The sequence below is a fragment of the Muscardinus avellanarius genome (genome assembly GCF_963383645.1).
Source record: "Muscardinus avellanarius genome assembly, chromosome: 12".
Taxonomy (NCBI): Eukaryota; Metazoa; Chordata; class Mammalia; order Rodentia; family Gliridae; genus Muscardinus; species Muscardinus avellanarius.
In genome coordinates this window covers 77,532,804-77,555,696 of record NC_137798.1, presented here as the reverse complement: position 1 = coordinate 77,555,696, position 22,893 = coordinate 77,532,804, and the positions used below count along the sequence as shown (strand labels likewise).

At 48.1% G+C, this 22,893-nt stretch overlaps 1 protein-coding gene across 2 annotated transcripts in view; it reads left to right on the top strand.

Moving 5' to 3' along the window:
- The window catches only part of ZFYVE1 (zinc finger FYVE-type containing 1), a gene marked incomplete at both ends in the record, with an annotated part of 65,691 nt that extends 47,344 nt beyond the window's left edge, over window positions 1–18,347 (top strand). The window contains 8 exons of one of the 2 annotated variants that reach the window (XM_080707529.1): window positions 5,530–5,636; window positions 8,727–8,835; window positions 10,071–10,168; window positions 10,296–10,371; window positions 14,866–15,036; window positions 15,583–15,763; window positions 16,316–16,429; window positions 18,115–18,347. In XM_080707529.1, coding sequence (XP_080563655.1) covers window positions 5,530–5,636; window positions 8,727–8,835; window positions 10,071–10,168; window positions 10,296–10,371; window positions 14,866–15,036; window positions 15,583–15,763; window positions 16,316–16,429; window positions 18,115–18,347 — 1,089 coding nt within the window. Of the gene's footprint in view, window positions 1–5,529; window positions 5,637–8,726; window positions 8,836–10,070; window positions 10,169–10,253; window positions 10,372–14,865; window positions 15,037–15,582; window positions 15,764–16,315; window positions 16,430–18,114 lie in introns of both variants that reach the window. The other variant, XM_080707528.1, reaches the window with a different exon arrangement.
- Between the last annotated feature and the right edge of the window lie 4,546 nt (window positions 18,348–22,893).

Here is a 22,893-nt window from a genome sequence, read left to right as displayed (position 1 = left end):
AATAAAATAAAATAAAATAAAATAAAATAAAATAAAATAAAATAAAATAAAACCTTCTTTAGCCGGGCATAGTGGTGCACGCTTGTAATCCCCACACATGGGAGGCTGAGACAGGAGGATCATACAGGTTCGAAGCCAGCCTCAGCTACTGAGTGAGGCTCTCAGCTACTTAGTGAGACCCTGTTTCCAAGTAAAGTATAAAACAGGTCTGGGAGTATAGCCTGGAGGTAGATAAGCCCCTGGGTTCCACCCCTACTATCCCCCCCCACACACAAAACTTCTTTAGCCTCTGACTGCTTAATGTAAATTGTTAAATTGGACTTTCCAATTCCATCATATCAGGAAACATTTATTAAAGTTTAGTAAACTCAGTGAGAACCTGTTTCAAATTTAAAAAAGAATAAAAAATAGGGCTGGGAATGTAGCTTGGAGGCAGAATGCCCCTGGGTTCCATCTCCAGTACTGCCAAAAAAAAAAAGTTACCATGTTGATTGGTAGATGGCATCACTGATTATAAAAGAATGTCCATTTTGAATGAGAAATTTCACTTCTAGCCCTTGATGCCTGGGACTAACCTTTATAGGTACAATAGAAAGAGGCACAGTGTTGCCCAGGCAACTAAGGTTCAGAGCACCTGGTCTCCAGGCAACCGTCCCAGACTTGCCTCCATGCTTTCCCAGGCACTCGCCCTGCCTTTCCCTTCCAGCTTTTGGGATCTCAGGAGGAGAGAAACTACAAACTACAGAATGATGTGAGGTTTGAATTCCCTCCTCCCACCCCCAGTGCTAGAATTGAACCCAGGATCTCACACATGTGAGATTTGGAATTTATGAACCAACAAACTATATGGATAAGGTGGTATGTTATGTCCACTCTATAAAAATCAAATTACAGCAAAGGAAGACAGTTCTCCCTATTCTTGGATCAAAAATACAATAACATTGATTTATTTTTAATGGTTACTGTTATATTCTCAGTACTCTTGATTCTGGCAGCAAAGAAGTGACCTGCTTGTTCTCTTAGCAGTCTGTGAGAGAGGGGGTGACTGGCATCAGAAGTGACAGGCTGCTTTGTCAATTCTTTTCTTTATGATGGCATAAGAGGTTACTGTTGCCGTGGGCAGTATAAGCCTGCTGTTAATGTGTCTGGGGCAGAGAATGATGGTGGCTCTAAGCGCACATGTACCATGGCGAATTGCACAGTGGATGGTTTCATGCCACGCCTCTAGATACTTAAACACGCTTCAGCTAGGCGTGGTGTGCTGCCTGCCTGTAATTGCAGCTACTTGGGAGCCTGAGGTGGGAGGATCAAAAAATTCAAGGCCCATATGAACAATTTAGGAAGATCCTGTCTCAAAAATAAGATGAAATGGTTGGAGAAAGAGCTCCAAGATAGTATTCTTCTGGGTTGGATCCCAGGCTGTGCATAAAAACAAAACAAAACCATTTTCTCACTAAGTTGCAGAGGGTTGGAACACAAAGAACCTTATGCTATAAATTTTATATTTAGTGGAGGTAACATGATTCCTGAATTCAACTCAGGTTGAATCCATGTGCAAATTTGATGTTTGTCCTTAAGAAACCAGTCTTTCAGTTACTTTGTTTGTTGTTTGTTTTTGTGGTACTGGGGATAGAGCCCAAGGGGTATTCTACTTCTAAACTACACTCCCAGCCCTATTTTAGTTTTTATTATGCAACAAGTCTCACTAAGTTGTGGAGGGCCTTGTTAAATTGCTGAGGATGCCTGTGAACTTGTGATCCTTAGCCAGGCGTGGTGGCACACGCTTGTAATCCCAGCGTTTGGGAGGCTGAGACAGGAGGATCGCACAGGTTTGAAGCTAGCCTCAGAAACTTAGACCCTGTTTCCAAATAAAGTATAAAATAGGTCTGGGAGTATAACCCGTGGGTACAAAAGCCCCTGGGTTCCACTTCCAGTACCACTAAATAAATAAATAAATAGCAAGAACTTCAAGGCTAATAAAATGTTGTTTGGTTTCTTCTCCTCGTCACTGGAGATTGAACCCGGGAGGGCTCTGCCTCTGAGCTATACTCTTCATACTTTACTCACTGAGGATCGAACCCAGGGACATTCTACCTCTGAGATACACCTCCAGCCTTACTTCTTATTTGGAAACAGGGCCTCACTAAGTTGCTGAGGCTGGCTTCAAACCTGTGGTCCTCCTGTCTCAGCCTCCCGAGCGCTGGGATTACAAGTGTGCATCACCACATCTGGCTTATTTTTTGTTTGAAATAGAGTCTCACCATGTTGCTGAGAGTCCCGCTAAGTTGCTGCAGTAGACCTCAAACCTGTGATCCTTCTGTCAGACTTCCAAGTGCTAGGATTATAGGCGTGAACAACTGTGCTTGGCTTATTTTCTATTTCCTATAGCAGCTTCTACATTCCTTAGTTAGCTCCTTTTTTCTTACTTTCTGTTGGATGCATCTTCATTGGATACATGAGCGTCTTCTTGCTGCTAACTGTTCACCCACGAAGACTAGTAAGAAAAGGAGAGAGGTGCTTGTGTCGGTGCATTGCCTAGGTTAGGCAGTGGGAGTGCCTATGGAAGAAAATAAGACAAATCTCAGCATTCAAGCAGTAACAGCGATATTACTGGGCTGCTAGTCTGTGTCAGGTGTTCTACACCCGTGCCTAGTTTGGTCCTCACAGTTGACCTGCCCAGGGAGTCCCCGGTGGCAGGCCCATTCCACAGATAGGGGCCAGAGGGAAGAGATGCAAGGCTGTCAGCTGCCGGCTGAAATGACTGGAGGGGCCTCATGGTTTATTTATGCATATTTTTGTTTACGTTCATACTATATATTTTTTAGTGTGTGTATAATTACAGCTTTCTAAATTTTTCTGCAGATTTATGCGTTAGGAAGATAATGGTGTATTTTCCCACCAGCTATCTTCAGAGTTATACATATTCTGTTTGAGAAGCACCATCTTAAGAGTTATTATGAGCCGGGCGTGGTGGCGCACGCTTGTAATCCCCGCGCTTGGGAGGCTGAGACAGGAGGATCGCACAGGATTGAAGCCAGCCTCAGCTACTTAGTGAGGCTCTCAGCAACTTAGTGAGACCCTGTTTCCAAATAAAATAGAAAATAGGCCTGGGAGTATAGCCCAGAGATAGAAAGCCCCTGGGTTCCACCCCCAGTACCACAAAACAAAACAACAACAACAACAACAACAACAACAAAAGAGTTATTATGAGGTGTGGTAGCACATGCTTGTAATCCCAGTACTTAGGAGGCTGTGATAGGAGGATTGCAGGTTCCTGGCCAGCCTCAGCTACTGAGTGAGGCACTTTTTAACTTAGTGAGACCCTGTTTTAAAATTAAAAAAATAAAGTAAGGGTGGAGGTATTATAGCTCAGATGTAGAATGCCCCTGGATTTAATCCCCAGTACTCCCCCCACAAAAAAAAGGGCTGGGGGTGTGGCTTATGTGGCTTAGAGGTAGAATGCCCCTGGGTTGAATCCCTAGGACCAGGGGGATAAACAAAAGAAAAGAGAGTTATCAATAACTTGGCCAATAGGGAATAGCTAGTCTTACGCTTGAGAAGGCTGGTGTGCATGGGATGAAGCCGGGCAAGGCCGGGCAGGTTCGTGAGTGAGGTTTGGTGCTGGGACTCTTCGCTAGGATGTGGAGGGGTGTGGAGGGGGAGCTTCTTTGTAGCATCTGTGATCTAGAGTTCATGTAGATCCATAGCTTTGCACCACTGTCTACAGCATACCTGGTTTAGGGGGAGTCCAATAGGGCTCCGGGGAGGGCAGAGGATATGGTCTTGAGCCGTTGGGTAGGAGAGGCAAGTAAAAAAAAGACCTAGGAGGAATGGGTCACATTTACAAGTAGAGAACATGGACATGTTAAGATGTTTCATGTACCCTGCTTCTTATTTATTCTCATTATTCATATATGTTCAATCATTCTCTTTTTTTTTTTTTTTTTTTTTTGCTGGTCTGGGGATGGAACCCAGGGGCATTCGACCTCCAAGCTACACCGTACCCTGCCATATTTTTTATTCTTTGTTTTGAAACCAGGTCTCACTGAATTGCAGAGGGCCTCACTAAGTAACTGAGCTGTCTGAGAACCACGATCCTCCGGGCTCAGCCTCCCAAATGATGGGATTACAAGCGTGCGCCACCACGCCCGGCTAGCCCTGTTTCAAAATAAAAAGCTAGCTGGGCATGGTGGCTCACGTTTGTAATCCCCGCGCTTGGGAGGCGGAGACAGGAGGATCGTGCAGGTTCAAAGCCAGCTGCACTGGCTTAAGAGACCCTGTTTCCAAATAAAAATGTAAAAATAGGTCTGGGAGTGTAGCCTGGAGGTAGAAGGGTTTCCAGGAACCCCAGTACCACCAAATAAAAATAAAAATAAAAAGCTAAAGCTGAGCGTGGTGGCGCACACCCTTGTAATCCCAGTACTTGGGAGGCTCAGACAGGAAGATTGCAGGTTCCAGCCAGCCTCAGCTCTTAGTGAGACTCTGTTTCAAAATAAAGAATAAAAAGTAGGGCTGGGGGATAGCTCAGAGCTAGAATGCCCCTGGTTCAATCCCTAGTACTGCAAAAACAAAAACAAAACAAAAAACCCTGTAGTGTAACTCAGAAGTAGAAGGCCCCTGGGTTGGATCTCCAGCACCACACACACACACACACACACACACACACACACACACACACACACACGGAATGGAAGCTTCCTTTCAACATTAAGTTTTGTTTGAAACAGGGTCTCATTACTCTTTCAAGTGCTTTATCTTTCTTTTTGGCATTTACTTTGGCCATTTGCCATCTTGTAGGTTAGTAGAATTGATAGATGGCTGAAAAACACTATAATAATTTTTCTGTTATTTGCTGATTTTATTTTTCTATGTTGAGATAGTTTGTGGCCTAGGGAGCCCCATGTGGATACCTGTGGTTAGGTGGGGCAGAAGGCCAGGGAGCTCTCGGCTCACTTCTTAGCCCTCTGGAACCCCCTCTTGAGCCTCAGTGTTGATTCCAACTTCCCAAAGATGAAATGGGCAGCAGTCAACATTTGTGATGATCTTGAATAAAACCCTGAGCATGTGAGGTGTTTATAAGAACGTAATTTTGCTTGTTTTTTTTTTTTTTTTTTTGGTGGCACTGGGGATGGAACCCAGGGGCATTCTACTTCTGAGCTACACTCCCAGCCCTATTTTTTAATCTTTATTAAACAGGGTCTCACTAAGTAGCTGAGGCTGGCTGTGAACCTGCGATCCTCCTGTCTTAGCGTCCCGAGTACTGGGACACAAGCATCTACCACCACGCCTGGCTTAACTTTTTTTACTTTTGACCTCTCGGGCAGTGGGCTATCCCTTCCCAGGCGTCCTGTGGTGAGGACTGGTATAAGCTGGGTCAAGGCTAGGGGTAAGGAGCAGACGTTACTGGGTTTCTTCTTCGCCGGTGGTGTATATGCTAGGAGTATGGTGCTCCTCAAGAGGCAGGGAGTGGAGGGCCCAGTTGCAGGCTGTCTGCGGAGGGCCTCATGCGTTACCTTCCCTCCTCGGCAGGCGCTGAGCGACCGCTTCAGCGGCGAGATCCCTGATGACCAGATGGCGCACAGCTCCTTTTTCCCAGATGAGTACTTCACCTGCTCCTCCCTGTGCCTCAGCTGTGGGTAAGTGAGGCCAGCCCCGCCCTGTCCTGTGTGGGCACTAGAGGCTTGGAGAGGTGCTTTCAGACTCCATTGTGTGTGCTCGCCACCAGGGGTCTGGCTAAGCTGCACTCTGATAAAATGTTGTACATTTCCAACAGGCTCCTGGGTGACCTGTGGTCTGCGGGCCAGTTTCAGATAGCAAAGAATTTAAGGTTACGCGGCTGATGGCTTCCTTTGAAGATTCTTCTTTTTGTTTGTGTGTGGTACTGTGGATGGAACCCAGAGGCGCTCGACCTCCGAGCTACAGCCCCAGGCCCATTTCTTATTCTTTATTTGGTAACAGGGTCTCACTAAGTTGTGGAGGGCCTCACTAAGTAGCTGAGGCTGTCCGTGAACCTGGTATCCTTCTGTCTGAGCCTCCCAAGCACTGGGATTACAAGCATGCGCCACCACGCCCGGCTTCCACTGAAGATTCTAAATTGTTAGATGTGAAGTTTACTGGTTTCTGGTTTGGGCAATTTTTAATGGAATTTTTTTTGGGGGGAGGGAGGCCCTTCTTTTTTCTGTTTCTTTAACCAGGGCTGGGAGTGTAGCTCAGAAGTAGAATACCCCAGGGTTCCATCCCCAGTGCCACACACACACAAAAAAAAGCAAAATGACATTCTTATAAACACCTCACATGCTCAGGGTTTTATTCAAGATCATCACATACTACTTAGTCAACTAATATTTGAAGTCCCCCATCATACCTGTGTAAAACATTATAGAAGGTGATTCTTTTCAATATGAGAGCAGATGCTTAGAGCACATTAGAATTTTTCAGGAAGCTTTCAAAATGATTGAGGCCAGAGCTCCACCTCCAGGGACTCTCATTTAATGGATCTGGGGTGCGGCCTCTGCATTGGTGTATTTAATATAGGCTTTCAGCCACCTAGCGACACCCTATTTCAAAACAAAAAATAAAATAGGGCTGGGAGTGTAGCTCAGAGGTAGAGTGCCCCCCCCCAAATAAAGCTAATAGGGGTCCAACTCAGGGGTAGAATGAGTGCCCCATTCAATCCCCAGCACACACAAGAAAAAATAAATGGCCCTTGGGTGATTTCTTTCTTTTGTGGTACTAGGAATTGAACCCAGAGTCATTCTACCTCCAAGTTATATCCCCAGCCCTATTTTTCATTCTTTCTTTTGAAACAGAGTCTTACTAAATTGCAGAAAGCCTAAGTAGTTGAGGCCGGCTACGTACCTGCGATCCTCTTGTCTGAACCTCCCAAGTACTGGGATTACAAGTGTGGGCCACCATGCCCAGCTCCTTGGATGATTCTAATATAGTTTTAAGCTGAGAGCATTGAGTTAGGCAGTGCTTACCAAACTTTACCTGTGTGTGCACCAGTGTGAGTTATTGTTGAGATGCAGATTCTGAGCCAACGGGCCTGAGATTCTGCCTCTAGAGATTCTCACCTTCAGGGTGATGCCCGTGCTGCTCCTCCAGGGGTCCCACTTTGTCACGGGGGTAGGGCAGTGATTCTCAAGTTTCAGTATGTATCCAAAAGCCTTGAAGGCTGGCTAAAACATTGCTGGTCCCTGTCCCCACAGTTGCTGACTCAGTAGGTCTGAGGCAGGAATTGGATCTGGGAGTTCTCATACATTCTCAGGCGATGCTGCTGTTGCTCTTTGGGATCACACCTTGAAGGCCATTCGATTACTTTAAGCTGTTGGTGGATCTTAAATCACAGCCTTGTGTGATGGGCCACAAGGGGTTTAAGTGCAGTGTATCAAGGTCAGGTTGTACTCTAAATGTCCCATGGACTCCCCCGGGCCCCGTCAGTGTTGAGTTGTTCTAGCTCATATCAGGACCACTACCCATGTAGTCCACAGCTGCCCATCCACAGGCAGAGGCCTGAGCCACTTCTGTTATGAATGAACCCTATAGGGTACCTGCCAGGACACCTCTGACCTTGGTTAAAAGGTTTTGGCTAACCCGGCGTGGTGGCTCACGCTTGCAATCCCTGCATTCAGGAGGTTGAGACAGGAGGATCACTGTTTGTGCCTCAGCTACTTAGCGAGGCTCTTTGCAACTCAGGGAGACCCTGTTTCAAAATAAAGAATAAAAAAATAGGGCTGGGGGTGTAGCTTGAAGGTAGATGCCCCTGGGTTCCATCCCTGGTACTGCAAAAAAAAAAAAAAAATGGTTTTGGCTCTTGGATTATATGGGGTTGTCTAGAGAGAATGAAGGATTCTTATAAAGAGTTCAGTTTAGCAAGGGGAGAGGGGGCAGGCATGAGGGACTTACTAAGTACTGTTGGATCATCACTTTTCCATTCTAACAGAGCCTTACCAGGGTTTCCAGAATTTTCCCTTTTTTGTTTTTTTGCAGTCCTGGGGTTGGAACCCAGGGGCATTCTACCTCCGAGCAATACCCTCATCCCTACTTTTTATTCTTTATTTTGAAGCAGGGTCTCACTGAGTTGCAAAGGGCCTCACTAAGTAGCTGAGGCTGGCTTCAAACCTGCGGGATTCTTCTGTCTCAGCCTCCCAAATGCTGGGATTACAAGCATGCGCCACCAAGCCCAGCTCAGGATTTTCCCTTTTATCACAGTGAAATTCTAAAGTCCTGATCTCTGTTTTTGCCTTGTCAGGATGGCAGAGCTCACTGTTAATGTGTTTTTCTTGTTCAGCATAAGCCTCCCCTTAATGCATTTTGGGGAGTTGGCTGCCGTTTTGCATCTTGGCAGCCAGTTTTGGTTTAACTTTCCATCTGATTCTTTTGGGATTTTTAGTTTCTTGAGAGCCATTCAGGTTTCATCTCTGGTCAGGTAAGTATCTTCTGGCTTCTCCATTCCTGCTGAGGGGCCAGGTCAGTGTTTCAAGAAGAGTTTCCTTTTCCCTTTCCTCGTACAAGGGTAATAGTTGCTCTATTGCTATTCACGGCAAGTGTGAGAGAGAGAGGCACGCGGGCTTCAGAGGCGAACCGTCCTCTCTGTACTCCTGATCCGTGGCCTAGTCAGTAACCAGGTCTGGTTTCTGCCCTGTGCCTGGCGCAGGGTTGGACTCTTGTGTGTAAGTAGCATCGGCTCCACTGGCTCTCTCACCATCTGCTGGGGCTTCCCTCAGGGTTGGATGTAAGAACAGCATGAATCATGGGAAGGAAGGAGTGCCTCACGAAGCCAAGAGCCGCTGCAGATACTCCCACCAGTATGACAACCGCGTGTACACCTGCAAGGTGAGTCCTCCCAGTGCCCCTCGCGCCAGAGCCAGCTTGCCGGCGCCCTCCCTGGGGAGCCTGGCCTTGGGGCTGCCCTTCAAATGATTTCATTTGCATCTTCTCTCAAGCTGTGGTCAAAAGAACTCACGTGTCTTTATTGCTGGCACCTCTTTTACTTATTAATTTATTAATTTTGCAGTACTGGGCATTTATTTATTTATTTATTTATTTATTTATTTATTTATTTATTGTGGTGCTGGGGATGGAACCCAGAGGCTTTCAACCTTCGGGCTACACTCCCAGACCTATTTTCTATTTTATTTGGAAGCAGGGTTTCAGTAAGTTGCTGAGAGCCTCACTAAGTAGCTGAGGCTGGCTTGGAACCTGTGTGAGCCTCCTGTCTCAGCCTCCCAAGCACTAGGATTACAAGCGTGTGCCACCATGCCCAACCTTTATTTACTTTTTTTTTTTTTTTTAAAGAAAAATTTTCCTCTTCCTGTTGAGCTTGTTTGTAAGGGTTGTATATACACCGACTTCAGTTTTCTTCAGACCTGAAATGCTTTTCAGGAAATTAGTTTTGATGGATTTCTGCTGTCTGTGACAAATGTCTAATTAATTAATTTATTTTTGGTGGTACTGGGGTTCCTGGAAGCCCTTCTACCTCTGGGCTACACTCCCAGACCTATTTTATACTTTTTTACTTGGAAACAGGGTCTCTTAAGCCAGTGTGGCTGGCTTCAAACCTACATGATCCTCCTGTCTCCACCTCCCAAGCACAGGGATTACAAGCGTGCGCCACCATGCCTGGCTACAAATGTCTAATTTAGAAAGCTCAGGGTTTTTTTTTTTGTTGTTGTTGTTTTTTTTTTTTTTTTGGTGGTACTGGGGTTCCTGGAAGCCCGTCTATCTCCGGACTACACTCCCAGACCTATTTTATTTTTGGAAACAGGGTCTCCTAAGCCAGCATGGCTGGCTTCGAACCTACGCGATTCTCCTGTCTCTGCCTCCCAAGCGCGGGGATTACAAGCGTGCGCCACCACGCCCGGCGAAAGCTCAGGGTTTGGACCGGGGCTGGGAACTCCATTCATTATCATCCGGGGACCTGGCTTCTGTAGAGAATGAGTCTCCTCCGGGCTCTGAGCCCAGGGTAGTGTAACCTTTAGGCGGCAGGGCCTGGGCTGGGGAGGTGAAGAAGCCAGGGCGGCATGCTCAGTGGCTCCTAGAGTAAGCTGGCAGAGTGCTCTGTGTTTCAGGCCTGCTACGAGAGAGGAAAGGAGGTCAGCGTAGTGCCCAAGACATCAGCTTCCACAGACTCTCCTTGGATGGGTCTCGCGAAATATGCCTGGTCTGGGTGAGTTTAACAACATAGCTGAAGGTTTTTGATGTTTGTCTCTCCAGGACCTGGCTGGGTAACGCTTTATTTACCTCTCTTTTAGGTACGTGATTGAATGTCCTAACTGTGGCGTGGTCTATCGTAGCCGGCAGTATTGGTTTGGGAACCAAGATCCTGTGGATACGGTGGTACGGACAGAGATTGTGCATGTGTGGCCTGGAGTAAGGACTGTTATTGATTTTTCCTCTTTCTCTCGTATTGTTCAGCTATTCATGTGTGGGGGGAAGTAGAACTTGTATAGGGGGAGGTCAGTCAAGAATTTTGCTATCTTGGTGGTGTAGAAGGGCATGATCCAGAAGCCTTTTGTTGTTTTTGTTTCTTCTCGCATAAATGGTAGGAGCACAACCTTTTTTTTTTTTTTTTAAAGGGTCTCACTATGTTGCTGAAGGTCTCCGCCAGCCTCGATCCTCCTGTGTCAGCCTCCCAAGCGCTAGGATGACAGGCATGCGCCACCATGCCAAGCCGGAGCACAACTCTTTAAATAAAAGAAACTAAAAATTAATTTGTCATTCTCCTTTGGCAGAGGTGCCCCTCATTCATTTTCCTTATGCATGTGTTTTTATAGGTGCACTTGTTTGTTTATTCATTTACTTAGAGACATAGGGCCTCTTTAGATTGCCCAGCCTGACCTCAAACTCCATCCTCTTGACTCAGCCTCTGAGGAGCTGTGACTTCAGGTACATACTACTCTGCAGGGTCTGATTATAATCTACATGCCATTTTCCTGCCTTGTTCATGACATAATTTATTTTGTCCAGTGTTAACAATTTCATTCACTATTTATGCTTATTTTTGGACATTTATGCTGTTATGATCTTTTATTTTATTTATTTTTTATTTTTTTGCGGGTCTGGAGATGGAACCCAGGGGCATTCTACCTCTGAGCTACACCCTCTGCCCTATTTTTTTATTCTTTATTTTGAAACCGGGTCTCACTGAGTTGCATAGGACCTCACTAAGTAGCTGAGGCTGTCTGCAAACCTCGATCCTCTGGTCTCAGCCTCCCGGATGCCGGGATTACAAGTGTGTGCCACCACACCCGGCTTGTTATGATCTTTTATTATCAACAAAAATGCCTTAGTGACCATCTTTATGTAAGAAAGCTATTTCTTCTGTGAGATTCTTTTTTTTTTTTTTACCTTGCGGGTCTGGGGATGGAACCCAGGGGCATTCGATTCCCGAGCTACACCCCTGTCCTGTTTTTTATTCTTTACTTTGAAGCAGGGTCTCATTAAGTTGCGGAGGGCCTCACTGAGTAGCTGAGGCGCTCTCTGAACCGCAATCCTCTGGTCTCAGCTTCCCGAATGCTGGAATTACAAGTGTGCACCACCATTCCTGGCTGAGACTTCTTTTTTTCTTTTTTTTTTTTTTTCTTTTTTTTTTGGGTGGTACTGAGGGTGGAACCCAGGGGCTTTCTACCTCCAGGCTATACTCCCAGACCTATTTTTAAATATTTTATCTGGAAACAGGGTCTCACTAAGTAGCTGAGAGCCTCACTAAGTAGCTGAGGCTGGCTTCGAACCTGTGAAATCCTCCTGTCTCAGCCTCCCAAGAGCAGGGATTACAAGCATGCGCCACCACGCCTGGCTGAGATTTCTTTTAAGTATGTTTTAAGAAATGGAATTATTATAGACCCTTATCACTGTTTTTTTTTTTTTTTTTTGGTATGTGTGTGTGTGGTATTGGGGATGGAACCCATACAGCATAGTAAAGCCTTGTCTCAAAAAAAATAAAAGCAACATGAGAATTCACACTTGTAATGATTAAAAAATCACAACAAATTCAACATCCTTTTCTCTCATTAAAAAAAAAGCCAAGTGGTAGCTGGGCGTGGTGGCGCACGCTTATAATCCCAGCGTTTGGGAGGCTGAGACAGGGGATTGCACAGGTTCGAAGCCAGCCTCAGCCACTTAGTGAGGCTCTCAGAAACTTAGTGAGACCCTGTTTCCAAATAAAATATAAAATAGGTCTGGGAGTGTAACCCGGAGGTAGAAAGCCTCTGGGTTCTACACCCAGTACCACCAAAAAAAAAAAAAAATAAATAAATAAATAAAGCCAAGTGGTATTTACTAAAGGAGTTACTTCACACTCTGTTATTTCCCTTGCTGCGTAAGTTCTCCTGCCTAGCAGTCTCTACTATTCAAGCTTTCTGTAACTGTTGAAAATACCTGACATAATCGCTTATAAAGAAAGTTTTTCTTTTATTATTTATTTATTTTTTGGTGGTACTGGGGGTGGAACCTAGGTGCTTTCTACCTCCGTGCTATACTCCCAGAACTGTTTTATATTTTATTTGGAAACAGGGTCTCACTAAGTTGCCGAGAGTCTCACTAAGTAGCTGAGGCTGGCTTTGAACCTGTGCAATCCTCCTGTCTCTGCCTCCCAAGCACTCGGATTACAAGTGTGTACCACCACACCCACCATAAAGAAAGTTTTTAAGCCAGGCATGGTGGTGCACACTTGTAATCCGAGCATTTGAGACAGGATTGTGGACATCCTCAGCTACTCAGTGAGGCCCTTTGCAACTCACTATTCAAAATAAAGAATAAAAAGACCCTATTTCAAAATAAAGAATAAAAAGTCAGGCGTTGTGGCGCATGCTTGTAATCCTAGCGTTTGGGAGGCTGAGACAGGAGGATTGTGGTTCAAGGACAGCCTCAGCTACTACTTAGGCCCTCCACAACTTAGTGAGACCCTGTTTCAAAATAAAGAATAAAAAATAGGGCTGGGGGTATAGCTCAGAGGTAGAATGCCCCTGGGTTCCATCCCCAGTACCCCCCCCCAAAAAAAAAAAGAAAGAAAAAAAAATAGGGCTAGGTGGTGTTGCTTAGAGGTAGAGTGCCCTTGGGATCAATCCCCAGTACTATCAAAAAAAAAAAAAAAAAAAGAGAGAGAGAGAGAGAGAGTTTTATTTTGGTTCACAGTGTCAGAGAACTCAGTCCATCACCATCCTGTTGCTTTGAGCCTGTTACCATGCAGTACATTATGATGGGAGCGTGTGGTGGAGGAAACCAGTTTGTCTCAGGGACAAGGATGGAGAGAGACAAGCATCCCAAAGTCCCCTTCAGGAAGGGCGTGTCTTCCTGTAGGCCCCACCTCTTACAGCTTCCATCATCTCCCAGTAGAGCCAATCTGGGGGCTGGGGACTAAGCTTTTAACACATGGGCCTTTGGAGGATGTTCTCATTCCAGTGTATAGACCAGTCCTACCTGCAGATCCACCTTTGAGCTTTCCTGGATCCTGTAGCTGTGGAAAACTAAGGATTTCCTTATCCCTCTCCTCCAGTTTCTGGGCCCGCTGAAATTTGTTATTGTAGTATAGTTTTCAGTGTGGGGCCCGTTCCCTGGTCCTGCTGGTCTTGACATTGAGACAGTGCTGGGCTAAGGACTTGATGCGGTTTTAATATGAGGAAATAAAAGTGGTGAGATAGTTTCTGTTCACTCTCAGCTGCTTCCCTCATAGTGCTGTGGATTAGGAGAATACCTTGCTTTTTGTTTGTTCGTTCATTCATTCATTATTTCAAAGTATATCATTAGCCAGGCGTGGAGGGGGAATGTTTATATTCTCAGCATTTGGGAGGCTGAGACAGAAGGATCGTGGTTCGCAGACAGCCTCAGCTACTTAGTGAGGCCCTTTGCAACTCAGTGAGACCTTGTTTCAAAATAAAGAATAAAAAATAGGGCTGGGGGTATAGCTCAGAGGTAGAGTGACCCTGGGTTCCATCCCCAGTACTGCAAACAATAAAAAAAATAAATCCTTCTTTAGCCGGGCATAGTGGCACACGCTTGTAATCCCAGCACTTGGAAGGCTGAGACAGGAGGATTGCACAGGTTTGAAGCCAGCCTCAGCTACTTAGTGAGGCTTTCAGCAACTTAGTGAGATCCTATTAACAAATAAAGTATAAAATAGGTCTGGGAGTATAGCCCAGAGATAGAAAGCCCCTGGGTTCCATCCCCAGTAACACACACACACACACACACACACACACACACACACACACACGACCATTTTTCTTTTCTTTTTTTTCTTTTTCTTTTTTTTTTTTTTGGTGGTACTGGGGTTCCTGGAAACCCTTCTACCTCCGGGCTACACTCCCAGACCTATTTTTACATTTTTTTTATATTTGGAAACAGGGTCTCCTAAGCCAGCGCGCGCAGCTGGCTTCGAACCTGCGCGATCGATCCTCCTGTCTCTGCCTCCCAAGCGCGGGGATTACAAGCGTGCACCACCACACCCGGCATACAAGACCATTTTTCTCAGAGTTCATAGTCTCATAGGGAGTCAGATATATAATAGATTTTACGCTTACACATGGAAACTGAGGTTTTCTAGAGATGTACAGGTGTTACAGGAGCTGGGAGGAAGGGTTTCCTGACCGAGCCTCGGTGGGGTCTTCCTGGAGGAGATGTCACCTCCTGCGAGGGGCAGCGTCAGTCCTGGGTGGACCAGCTGCACACCAGGCCTCTGGGTCACCTGGACGAGGCTGTCAGTGCTGGCTGGCTCGTTGGGTGCCTCTTGCCTCAAAGCCAGAGAGCTTGCTGCTCCGCCTCTGTTCTCCCTGCAGGGAGTTGCTGGTTCTGAGTCAGCCCTGGACGCCGGCCCTTCTTCCTCTCCCTCCACTCGGAGTGTGACGAGAGCCTTCATTTTCATTTCAGACCGATGGGTTTCTGAAGGACAACAACAATGCTGCCCAGCGCCTCCTGGACGGGATGAACTTCATGGCTCAGTCGGTGTCTGAGCTCAGCCTGGGCCCCACCAAGGCCGTGACGTCCTGGCTGACTGACCAGATCGCCCCTGCCTACTGGAGGCCCAACTCCCAGATCCTGGTATGGTGTGCAGGTCGCCCCTGCGTCCCTGGCTCAGCCCCGCCTGCTCGTGCCTCGGCCGGTGCTAGGCCGCGCCGTGAAGGAGGTGCGCACTTGTCTCCAGCACCGTTGTCTCCATGGTGTTGGGAAGGGCAACAGTGAGGCGTCACGTTCTTCTTTGCTCACTGTTTCCTTTGTGTTATTCTGCAAGTATTTTCTCGGTGGCGGGTTCTAGCTTCCACACTTGTGAGGGCACGATTGCTCAGACTTCAGAAGCCACAGACACAGAATCTGGAGAACGGAGCCTGTTAGTGGTCATTCAGGGCCATCTTTGGCTTCATGCTGAAATCCTTCGGGTGCCCACAACCAGGGAGCACCAGCTCCAGCCCATGGCTTCCCGGTGACAGGAAACTCATTCCCCCTCCTTTTCACGTTCAGCTACCTATTATTACTAGACAGTTTGGGTCCTGGTTGAGCTACATTTCACCACCCCGAGTGCTGGTCGCCCTGGGACTGAGCACACAGGTACGATTCCTGCCTCTCCGTTTTGTTTTGGGCTTGGAGCAGAGCTGCAACAAGTGTGCAACGTCCTTTAAAGACAACGACACTAAGCATCACTGCCGGGCCTGTGGGGAGGGCTTCTGCGACAGCTGCTCATCCAAGACTCGGCCCGTGCCCGAGCGGGGCTGGGGGCCCGCACCCGTGCGGGTGTGTGACAACTGCTATGACGCCAGGAATGTCCAGTTAGGTAACGTGGGGCCCGGGGACCCAAGGGTGGAGGGGGAGCTGCCCTCCTGCCGTTCAGCTGAACTCCCACTGCCCCGCCTTTGTGATCGCATCACTCTGCTGAGAGCACAGCCTCTGGCTTGCCAGTCAGCCCTCAAGCTCTTTGCTGGTGGGGCCCCGTGGGAGCTGTTCCTGGGGGTGGGCTTGAACCTGGCTTGCGCGCTGAGGTGCAGAGTGGTTCTGAGGGAGGAGGACTTTCCCCCACACGCAGCGGTTGCACTCTTCAAGGTCTGCAGTATTTACTAGAGGAGGTCTTGCTCTGAGTCCTCTCCCTGGAGAAAGCTCTAGGTCACGGTCCTAGAACCTCTCTGGCTTACTGTAAAAGAAGGTTGGTTATAAAATAGGGCTGGCGGTAAAAGAAAACCGATGTTTCAGGGTCTGGGTGACCTGCAGTCAGTGCAGGCCAAGCACGGTGGTCTAAGGAGAGGAATCCAGAAGGGCCCTGCGGTGGCCCCTGAGTTTGGCATTTGGGAAACAACGTAGAGCAGCAGCGTCTCCTTCTCGTCGTCTACAGATGTTACAGAGGCACAACTGGACGATGAAGGCGGAACACTGATCGCTCGGAAGGTGGGCGAAGCTGTGCAGAGCACTTTGGGAGCCGTGGTGACAGCCATCGACATACCACTAGGTAGGCTTGGCGATGTCTGTCTTGGGTGCAGTGAATGCAGGATGAGGGGCTTCTGGGTGCTCAGGCTGTCATTTTGTTGAAGGCTTGCCAACCTAGATTGAGCTGGGCAACAAGAAATCAGGCAAAACCGTTTCATTTGCTCACTTCTGCTGAATCTCTTTCGGCTTCTTGTTTGTTCCTGGAGGCTTTTCTCTTGTACCCCTAGTGCTGTATTACAGGCTACCTCAAAATGTAAAGGCCTAGCGGGGCGTTGGTGGTGCACGCTTGTAATGGCAGTAATTGGGAGGCTAAGACAGGAGGATCACGGGTTCATAGCCAGCCTCAGCATCCTTATAAGGCCCTCTGCAACTTAGTGAGATCCTATTTTAAAATAAAGTAAATAAGGTTGGGGTTGTAGCTAGCTCAGAGGTAGAATGCTCCTGGGTTAAACCCCCAGTACAACAAAACAAAAATAATTGTAAAGGCCTCTCAGTGGCCATTTTATGTCTTAAAACTATGTGAGTCTAGAAGTCAGGAAGGGTAATTTTTCTGCTCCTGATGGTGGTGTCTGGCGCTACCGTCTGATATTCCAGGGCGGCAGCTGAACTGGTCTTGAAGGTACATGCAGGGGCGCCTCAGTGGAACAGGTGGGAGCGGGGCTCAGCACAGCCCCCTCCTGCTCCACAGCCCCTCACGCTTCTCCGCCTGGCGTCTCCGGTGGTAGTTGGATTTAAATGGTGGCCCAGAGTTTAAGAGCTAACTAATGTCTCCAGAGACGGAACATGGAAGCCTCCTGTTTCTTAGGGCCTGTGCCTGTCAACTGGTGTGTCTCTCCTGTAGTCTGTTGCAGTCTGAGCCAGTCTGGATTTGAGGGAGCAGGCAAGAGTGTCAGGAATGAAAGTCATGTTAAAGAATCTCTGCCTTTATCACATCAACCACTCTATTATTAATTTAGTATTTAAGATCATACCCAGCTCCAGATGTGAGGGGCACTTGTAGAGAGGGTGGGAAGAGGGAGAAGAGGCAAAACCGGCCAGTGGGTGGAGGACCTTGGCGGTGTTGGCTGGGCCTGGGGGTAGTTTGACACACTGGGGGAGAGACCAGAGACTCCTGGGTGGGTGGTGATGAAAACGGCTTGGATCAGCTTTGCACATTGTGGCCTACAAGATGAGCAGATGAGCTTTGGATCCAAGGGTGTCAGAAGACATGGATGAGCCCGGGCTTGCAGTTTAGATTGCATCTGCCCCAGGGGTACGTGGGAAAGGTAGGGGCTGCCCTTTGGCCCAGATGGCTCTGCCTCTGCTTATGCAGTGCTCACTCGCTGCACACCAGCAGGCCAGCGTGTCAACGTGTTGTTTCTTGTATTTGTACTAAAGAGCTCTCAGAGGGCGTTGTTAAAGATGAGTAAACCCCCACAACGTAAAGTAGCCTCTCTCTCCTGCCACTCCTTGTTGACTCGTGCTCAGTGGAACTGGGATTTGAAGGAGGGTCTAACTTCTGAGTCCAGACTTCCCCACGGTTCCTCCGGGGGGGGCTTAGTGCGGCTCTGCTTGAGGGTCACCTGCAGAGATTAGTGGATGTGTGATTGCCAGTGCCTGGCCCTGCCCCAAGATCCTCCCGGGTGTTCAGTGGCAGGATGCTTTCCAGCCACTTGGGGCTGGGGTGTCGGGTCTGGCAAGTTCTGACCGTCCTTCCTCCCGCCACAGGCCTGGTGAAGGACGCGGCCAGGCCCGCCTACTGGGTGCCCGACCACGAGATCCTGCATTGCCACAGCTGCCGCAAGGAGTTCAGCGTCAAGCTCTCCAAGCACCACTGCCGCGCCTGCGGACAGGGCTTCTGTGACGAGTGCTCCCACGACCGCAGGGCTGTCCCCTCCCGTGGCTGGGACCATCCTGTCCGAGTCTGCTTCAACTGCAATAAAAAGCCGGGTGACCTTTAACCCCAGCTCCCTCTTCCGAGTCCTTCACAATTCCTTAGGTTCTCAGGGTTAGAAAAAAGTCTCATTGAGGTAGGCCCTCCTCCTGGTCACCTGTTGTGGTGTGTTCTCTCCTAGTCATCCTAGGGCCACTTGCCTCAGTGGGGGTGAGCCTGGCGGCAGGCCCGAAGGCAAAAACCCCTCGGGGTGGAGGGCCCAGCAGCTCGCAGCAAAGGGGGCGAACCTGAATCCCTTGCATTTATTTCAGTTAAAATAATAAATAAATAAATAAATATATATATATATATATCTCCACATATCCATACGAAAGGAACTTGGGAGTGCATCGAGGCCGCTGCTGGCTGTGAAGACTCCCCGGTCTGTCCCCAGCACAGGGATACAGTGGCAGTGGCAGCAGGTCTTCCCCACAAAGCCAAGCCAGGTCCAGAGCCGCAGTGTCACTGGCCACTCTGGCTGCTTCTCTCCGAGCTTGGCAGCCTCCCCCTCCTGGCCTTCTCTTCGTGGCCCCAGCTGCCGGGAGGTGAGCCCCAGGAGCTCCTGCTGAAGCAGCAGAAGGGACTCCGCCTGGGCCCTCAGGGAGCTGACCTCCAGGTCTTGGTCTAAGCCTGTGGTAGTCAGAGACCTCCCAGCTTACTGTGCAGGTCACCAGCGTGTGTGGCGGCCCAGAGGTCAGGTCTTCAGCCCAAGAAGTCCCAGTGTGGTGCTGTGACGTCCTCACTGCTGGGGAGTCCTGAGGGATGGGGTCTTCCCCAGCGGCGTTTCCTGCCGGTGGACCTTTCTGTCTGTTCCCACCAGGCTTTCCCAGAAGGCCGCATCCTGGTCCTGAGTCAAAGCACCTACCACCTCCCCTTCGAGCCCACGATCTGCTTCTGAGTGTCGCTCTAGAGTTTTTATTGCTTAAAGTGTCTTAATTCTTTGTTCCCAGACACACAACCCCTCTAGCTGCTGGAGGGGTGAACATAAGAAACCTTCCAGGGAAACAGAGCACAGAATGGACTCTTAGTTTTTTTTTAAGTATAAAATATTTCAACAGATCATAAAGAAAAAAAAATTCCATGTCTTTGGTCCATGCAAGAGAAGTCAGATGAATGTTTCTTGTCAAGAGCGTGGACATCCATATCGATCATGACTGGAAAGAGACTGTTGTACTGAGATCCTGTCAACAGGGTGGAGTTTATCTTCAGTGGCCAAAAAAGAACTAAAGCAGCACGGTTCCTGGCTGAACAGGTGGGTGGGTGGAGCTTCGGGGAGGTGCTCGGGCATCATTCCTGACGTGTGTGTCTGTGTGGTGTGAGCCCTGGACTGGGTTGGTTCTTCTCAGACTTGCTCTTTCCTGCCTCCCGCGGCCCAGCAACTGAGGCCCTACTCGAACTGTGTATTATCAAAATCACCATCATAAAGGAATCTTCCTGCTGACACGGACTGTGCTCTTTCTCTTGTCAGGCAGTCTCAATCTTTCCAGTCGATGTAAAGTACATGGCGCCTTGCAGAGCAGATGCCAAGCGAGAGGCATCTATATAAAGACTTGAGTTCATGATTCTGACAAATAACTTTTTTTCTAGTAAAAGTATAGATGGAGCCGGGTGTGGTGGCGCCTGCTTTAATCCCAGCATTTAGGAAGCTGAGAGGAGGATCACGGTTCGTGGCCAGCCTCAGCTACTTAGCGAGGCCCTTTGCAACTCAGTGAGACCCTGTTTCCAAATAAAGAATAAAAAATAGGGCTGGGCATGTAGCTCAGAGGTGGAATGCCACTGGGTCCCATCCCCAGTACAGAAAAAGAAAAAAAGAAAAAGCATGGATGGGTCAGACCTGGTGGCGCACACTTGTGATCCCAGTACTTTGGAGGCTGAAAGTATAGGCAGACTGGCATGGTAGTGCACACCTGTAATCCGTGTCTGGAAGCTGAGGCAAGAGGATCTTTAACTTCCTGTGTGGAAAGGCTTGCTTATAGGTGGGAAGATAGTCTGGGAAGCTGTGGCTTCCTAAGCAATGGGTCCCAGTGGGATCTTTACACATCCCTTAGGTTTAATTAATTCAGCTGGTTGACTTACATGGGAATTGGAAAAGCAAAGAGAACCACTGTTGCCTGCTACACTGCCAGGCACTGTGCTAGGAGCTTTGTATGGTTGATGTGAACCATATAAAGTCACGCTGGCAGGCAGGCAGGCAGGCAGGCCGGCCTGATCTTGGTTTACAGCCAGACCCCAGCCCAGAGAAGTTCGGAAGGCCAGAGCTGCCTGGCGAGACTCGAAGCTGGTGTCCGGGTCCAAGTGGACCTGTGCAGCCTTTGGGCACAGCTTCTCCTCTGAAGTTTTCCTTTCTTTTCCTTTAATAGGACCTGAATTCTTTCCCATTTCTAGAAAAGGTCAGTATCTCAAAGTTGAAAAGCCAAAGTCCCTGCCATTATCAGGAGGACTTTAGCTTTGTGTGTGTGTGTACTAAGGATTGAACCCTGGGGCATTCTACCTCCAAGCTACATCCTGAGAACTTTGTATTTTTTTATATTTTATTATTATTATTATTATTTTTTTTTTTTTATTGCAGTACTGGGGCATTCTACCTCCTCCGAGCTACACTCTCAGCCCTATTTTTCATTCTTTATTTTGAAACAGGGTCTCACTGAGTTGCAAAGGGCCTAAGTAGCTGAGGCTGTCTGTGAGCTGCTATCCTCTCATCTCAGCTCCCAAATACTGGGATTACAAGCGTGCACCACCACGACCGGCTGTATTTTTTATTTTGAAACATGTTCTAAGTTGCTGAGGCAGGCCTGAAACCTGCATTCCTCCCAGCTTAGCCTCCCAAGGACCAGGAGTATGGGCATGTCACTACACCCAGTTGAGGGTCAGTTTTATTTATTTGCGGTCTGGGATGGAACCCAGGAGCATTCTTCCTCCGAGCTATGCCTCCAGCCCTATTTTTTATTCTTTATTTTGAAACAGGGTCTCACCGAGTTGTGAAGGGCCTCACTAAGTAGCGGAGGCTGTCTATGAACCGTGATCCTCCAGTCTCAGCTTCCTCAATGCTGGGATTATAAGCGTGCGCCACCACGCCAGGCCCAAGGGTTAGCTTTCGATCTACTCATTTTTTTTGTGTCCTTGGATTTTCATGGCAAGCAACAGTAATACTAAGCTAGCAATAATTAGAAAGTAAACAAGTTGGTCTAGTCTACACAAGAGCTAAGCTTCCAGTTGTTAAAAAAAAATGAAGCCAGGCATGGTGGCACATGCTTGTAATCTCAGCACTTGGGAGGCTGAGACAGGAAGATCACAGTTTGTGGACAGCCTCAGCTACTTAGTGAGGCCCTTTGCAACTTAGTGAGACTTTCATGGTGGCGCACACTTGTAATCCCCGCGCTTGGGAGGCAGAGATAGGAGGATCGCACCAGCCGCGCTGGCTTAGGAGACCCTGTTTCCAAATTAAGTATAAAAGTCTGGGAGTGTAGCCGGAGGTACGGTACCACCAAAACAAAAAAACACCCACTACCATGTCCTCAGCGGCCACCTGGCCCTGACGCTCCACTACAGTCTAACTCAGGTCTCATGCGCTGAAGCTCGGGCCAGAACCTACTTACTCCCTTCATCGTCCTAAAAAGCAGGTTTGGAAGAGCCCGCGTGGACTTCCTGCTGCGTAGTCATGTGGGCTCAGCTGCCCGGCTGCTGGCGTCCACGGAGTGCATGCCTTTGCTTGGACTGTGCCTCGAAGGAACTGCTGTTGGTATGGCATGCTGGAGATAGAACCCAGAGGCATTTGACCTCCAAGCTACACCCCCTGCCCAATTTTTTTTTTGTGTGTGTGTGGGTCTGGGAATGGAGCCCAGGGGCATTCAACCTCTGAGCTACACCGCCTGCCCTATTTTTTATTCTTTATTTTGAAACCGGGTCTCACCGAGTTGCAGGCGCTTTTATTCAACAGCTTTTATTCAAATGAAGCCTTTTCTAAGCATATGCCGTAGCCATTGAGCTACACCCCCAGGCTGAACCATTTGTCTGCAAAATGCTAAAAATTTTATATTACTATTATTATCCTACCTTCTTTAGGGTTGTTATAAGGATCAAGTTTTTTCTTTTTTTGGAACTGGAATTGAACCTAGGGGTGTTTTACCTCTGAGCCACACCTTCTGCCCTATTTTATTTTTTTAGTTACTTTTTTTGTGGCATTGGGGATTGAACCCAGGGGCATTCTACTTATGAGCTACACCCCAAGCCCAATTCTTTATTCTTAATTTGAAACAGGGCCTGAGTTGCAAAGGGCCTATGTAGCTGAGTCTGTCCATGAACTGCGATCCTCCTGTCTCAGCCTCCCAAATGCTGGGATTACAAGTGTGCGCCACCACGCCTGACTTATTTTTTATTTTGAAACAGACTAGCATCAAGCCCGCGATTCTCCTGCCTTGGCCTCCCCGTTACTGAGACATGTGCCACCAAGCCCGGTAAGGGAAGTTTATTGTAAAGTGTGAGACAATGCTGGGCATGGTGGTGTACACTTGTAATCACAGTACTTGGGAAGCTGAGACAGGAGGATCACTGGTTCGAGTATGGCTTCAGCAAGT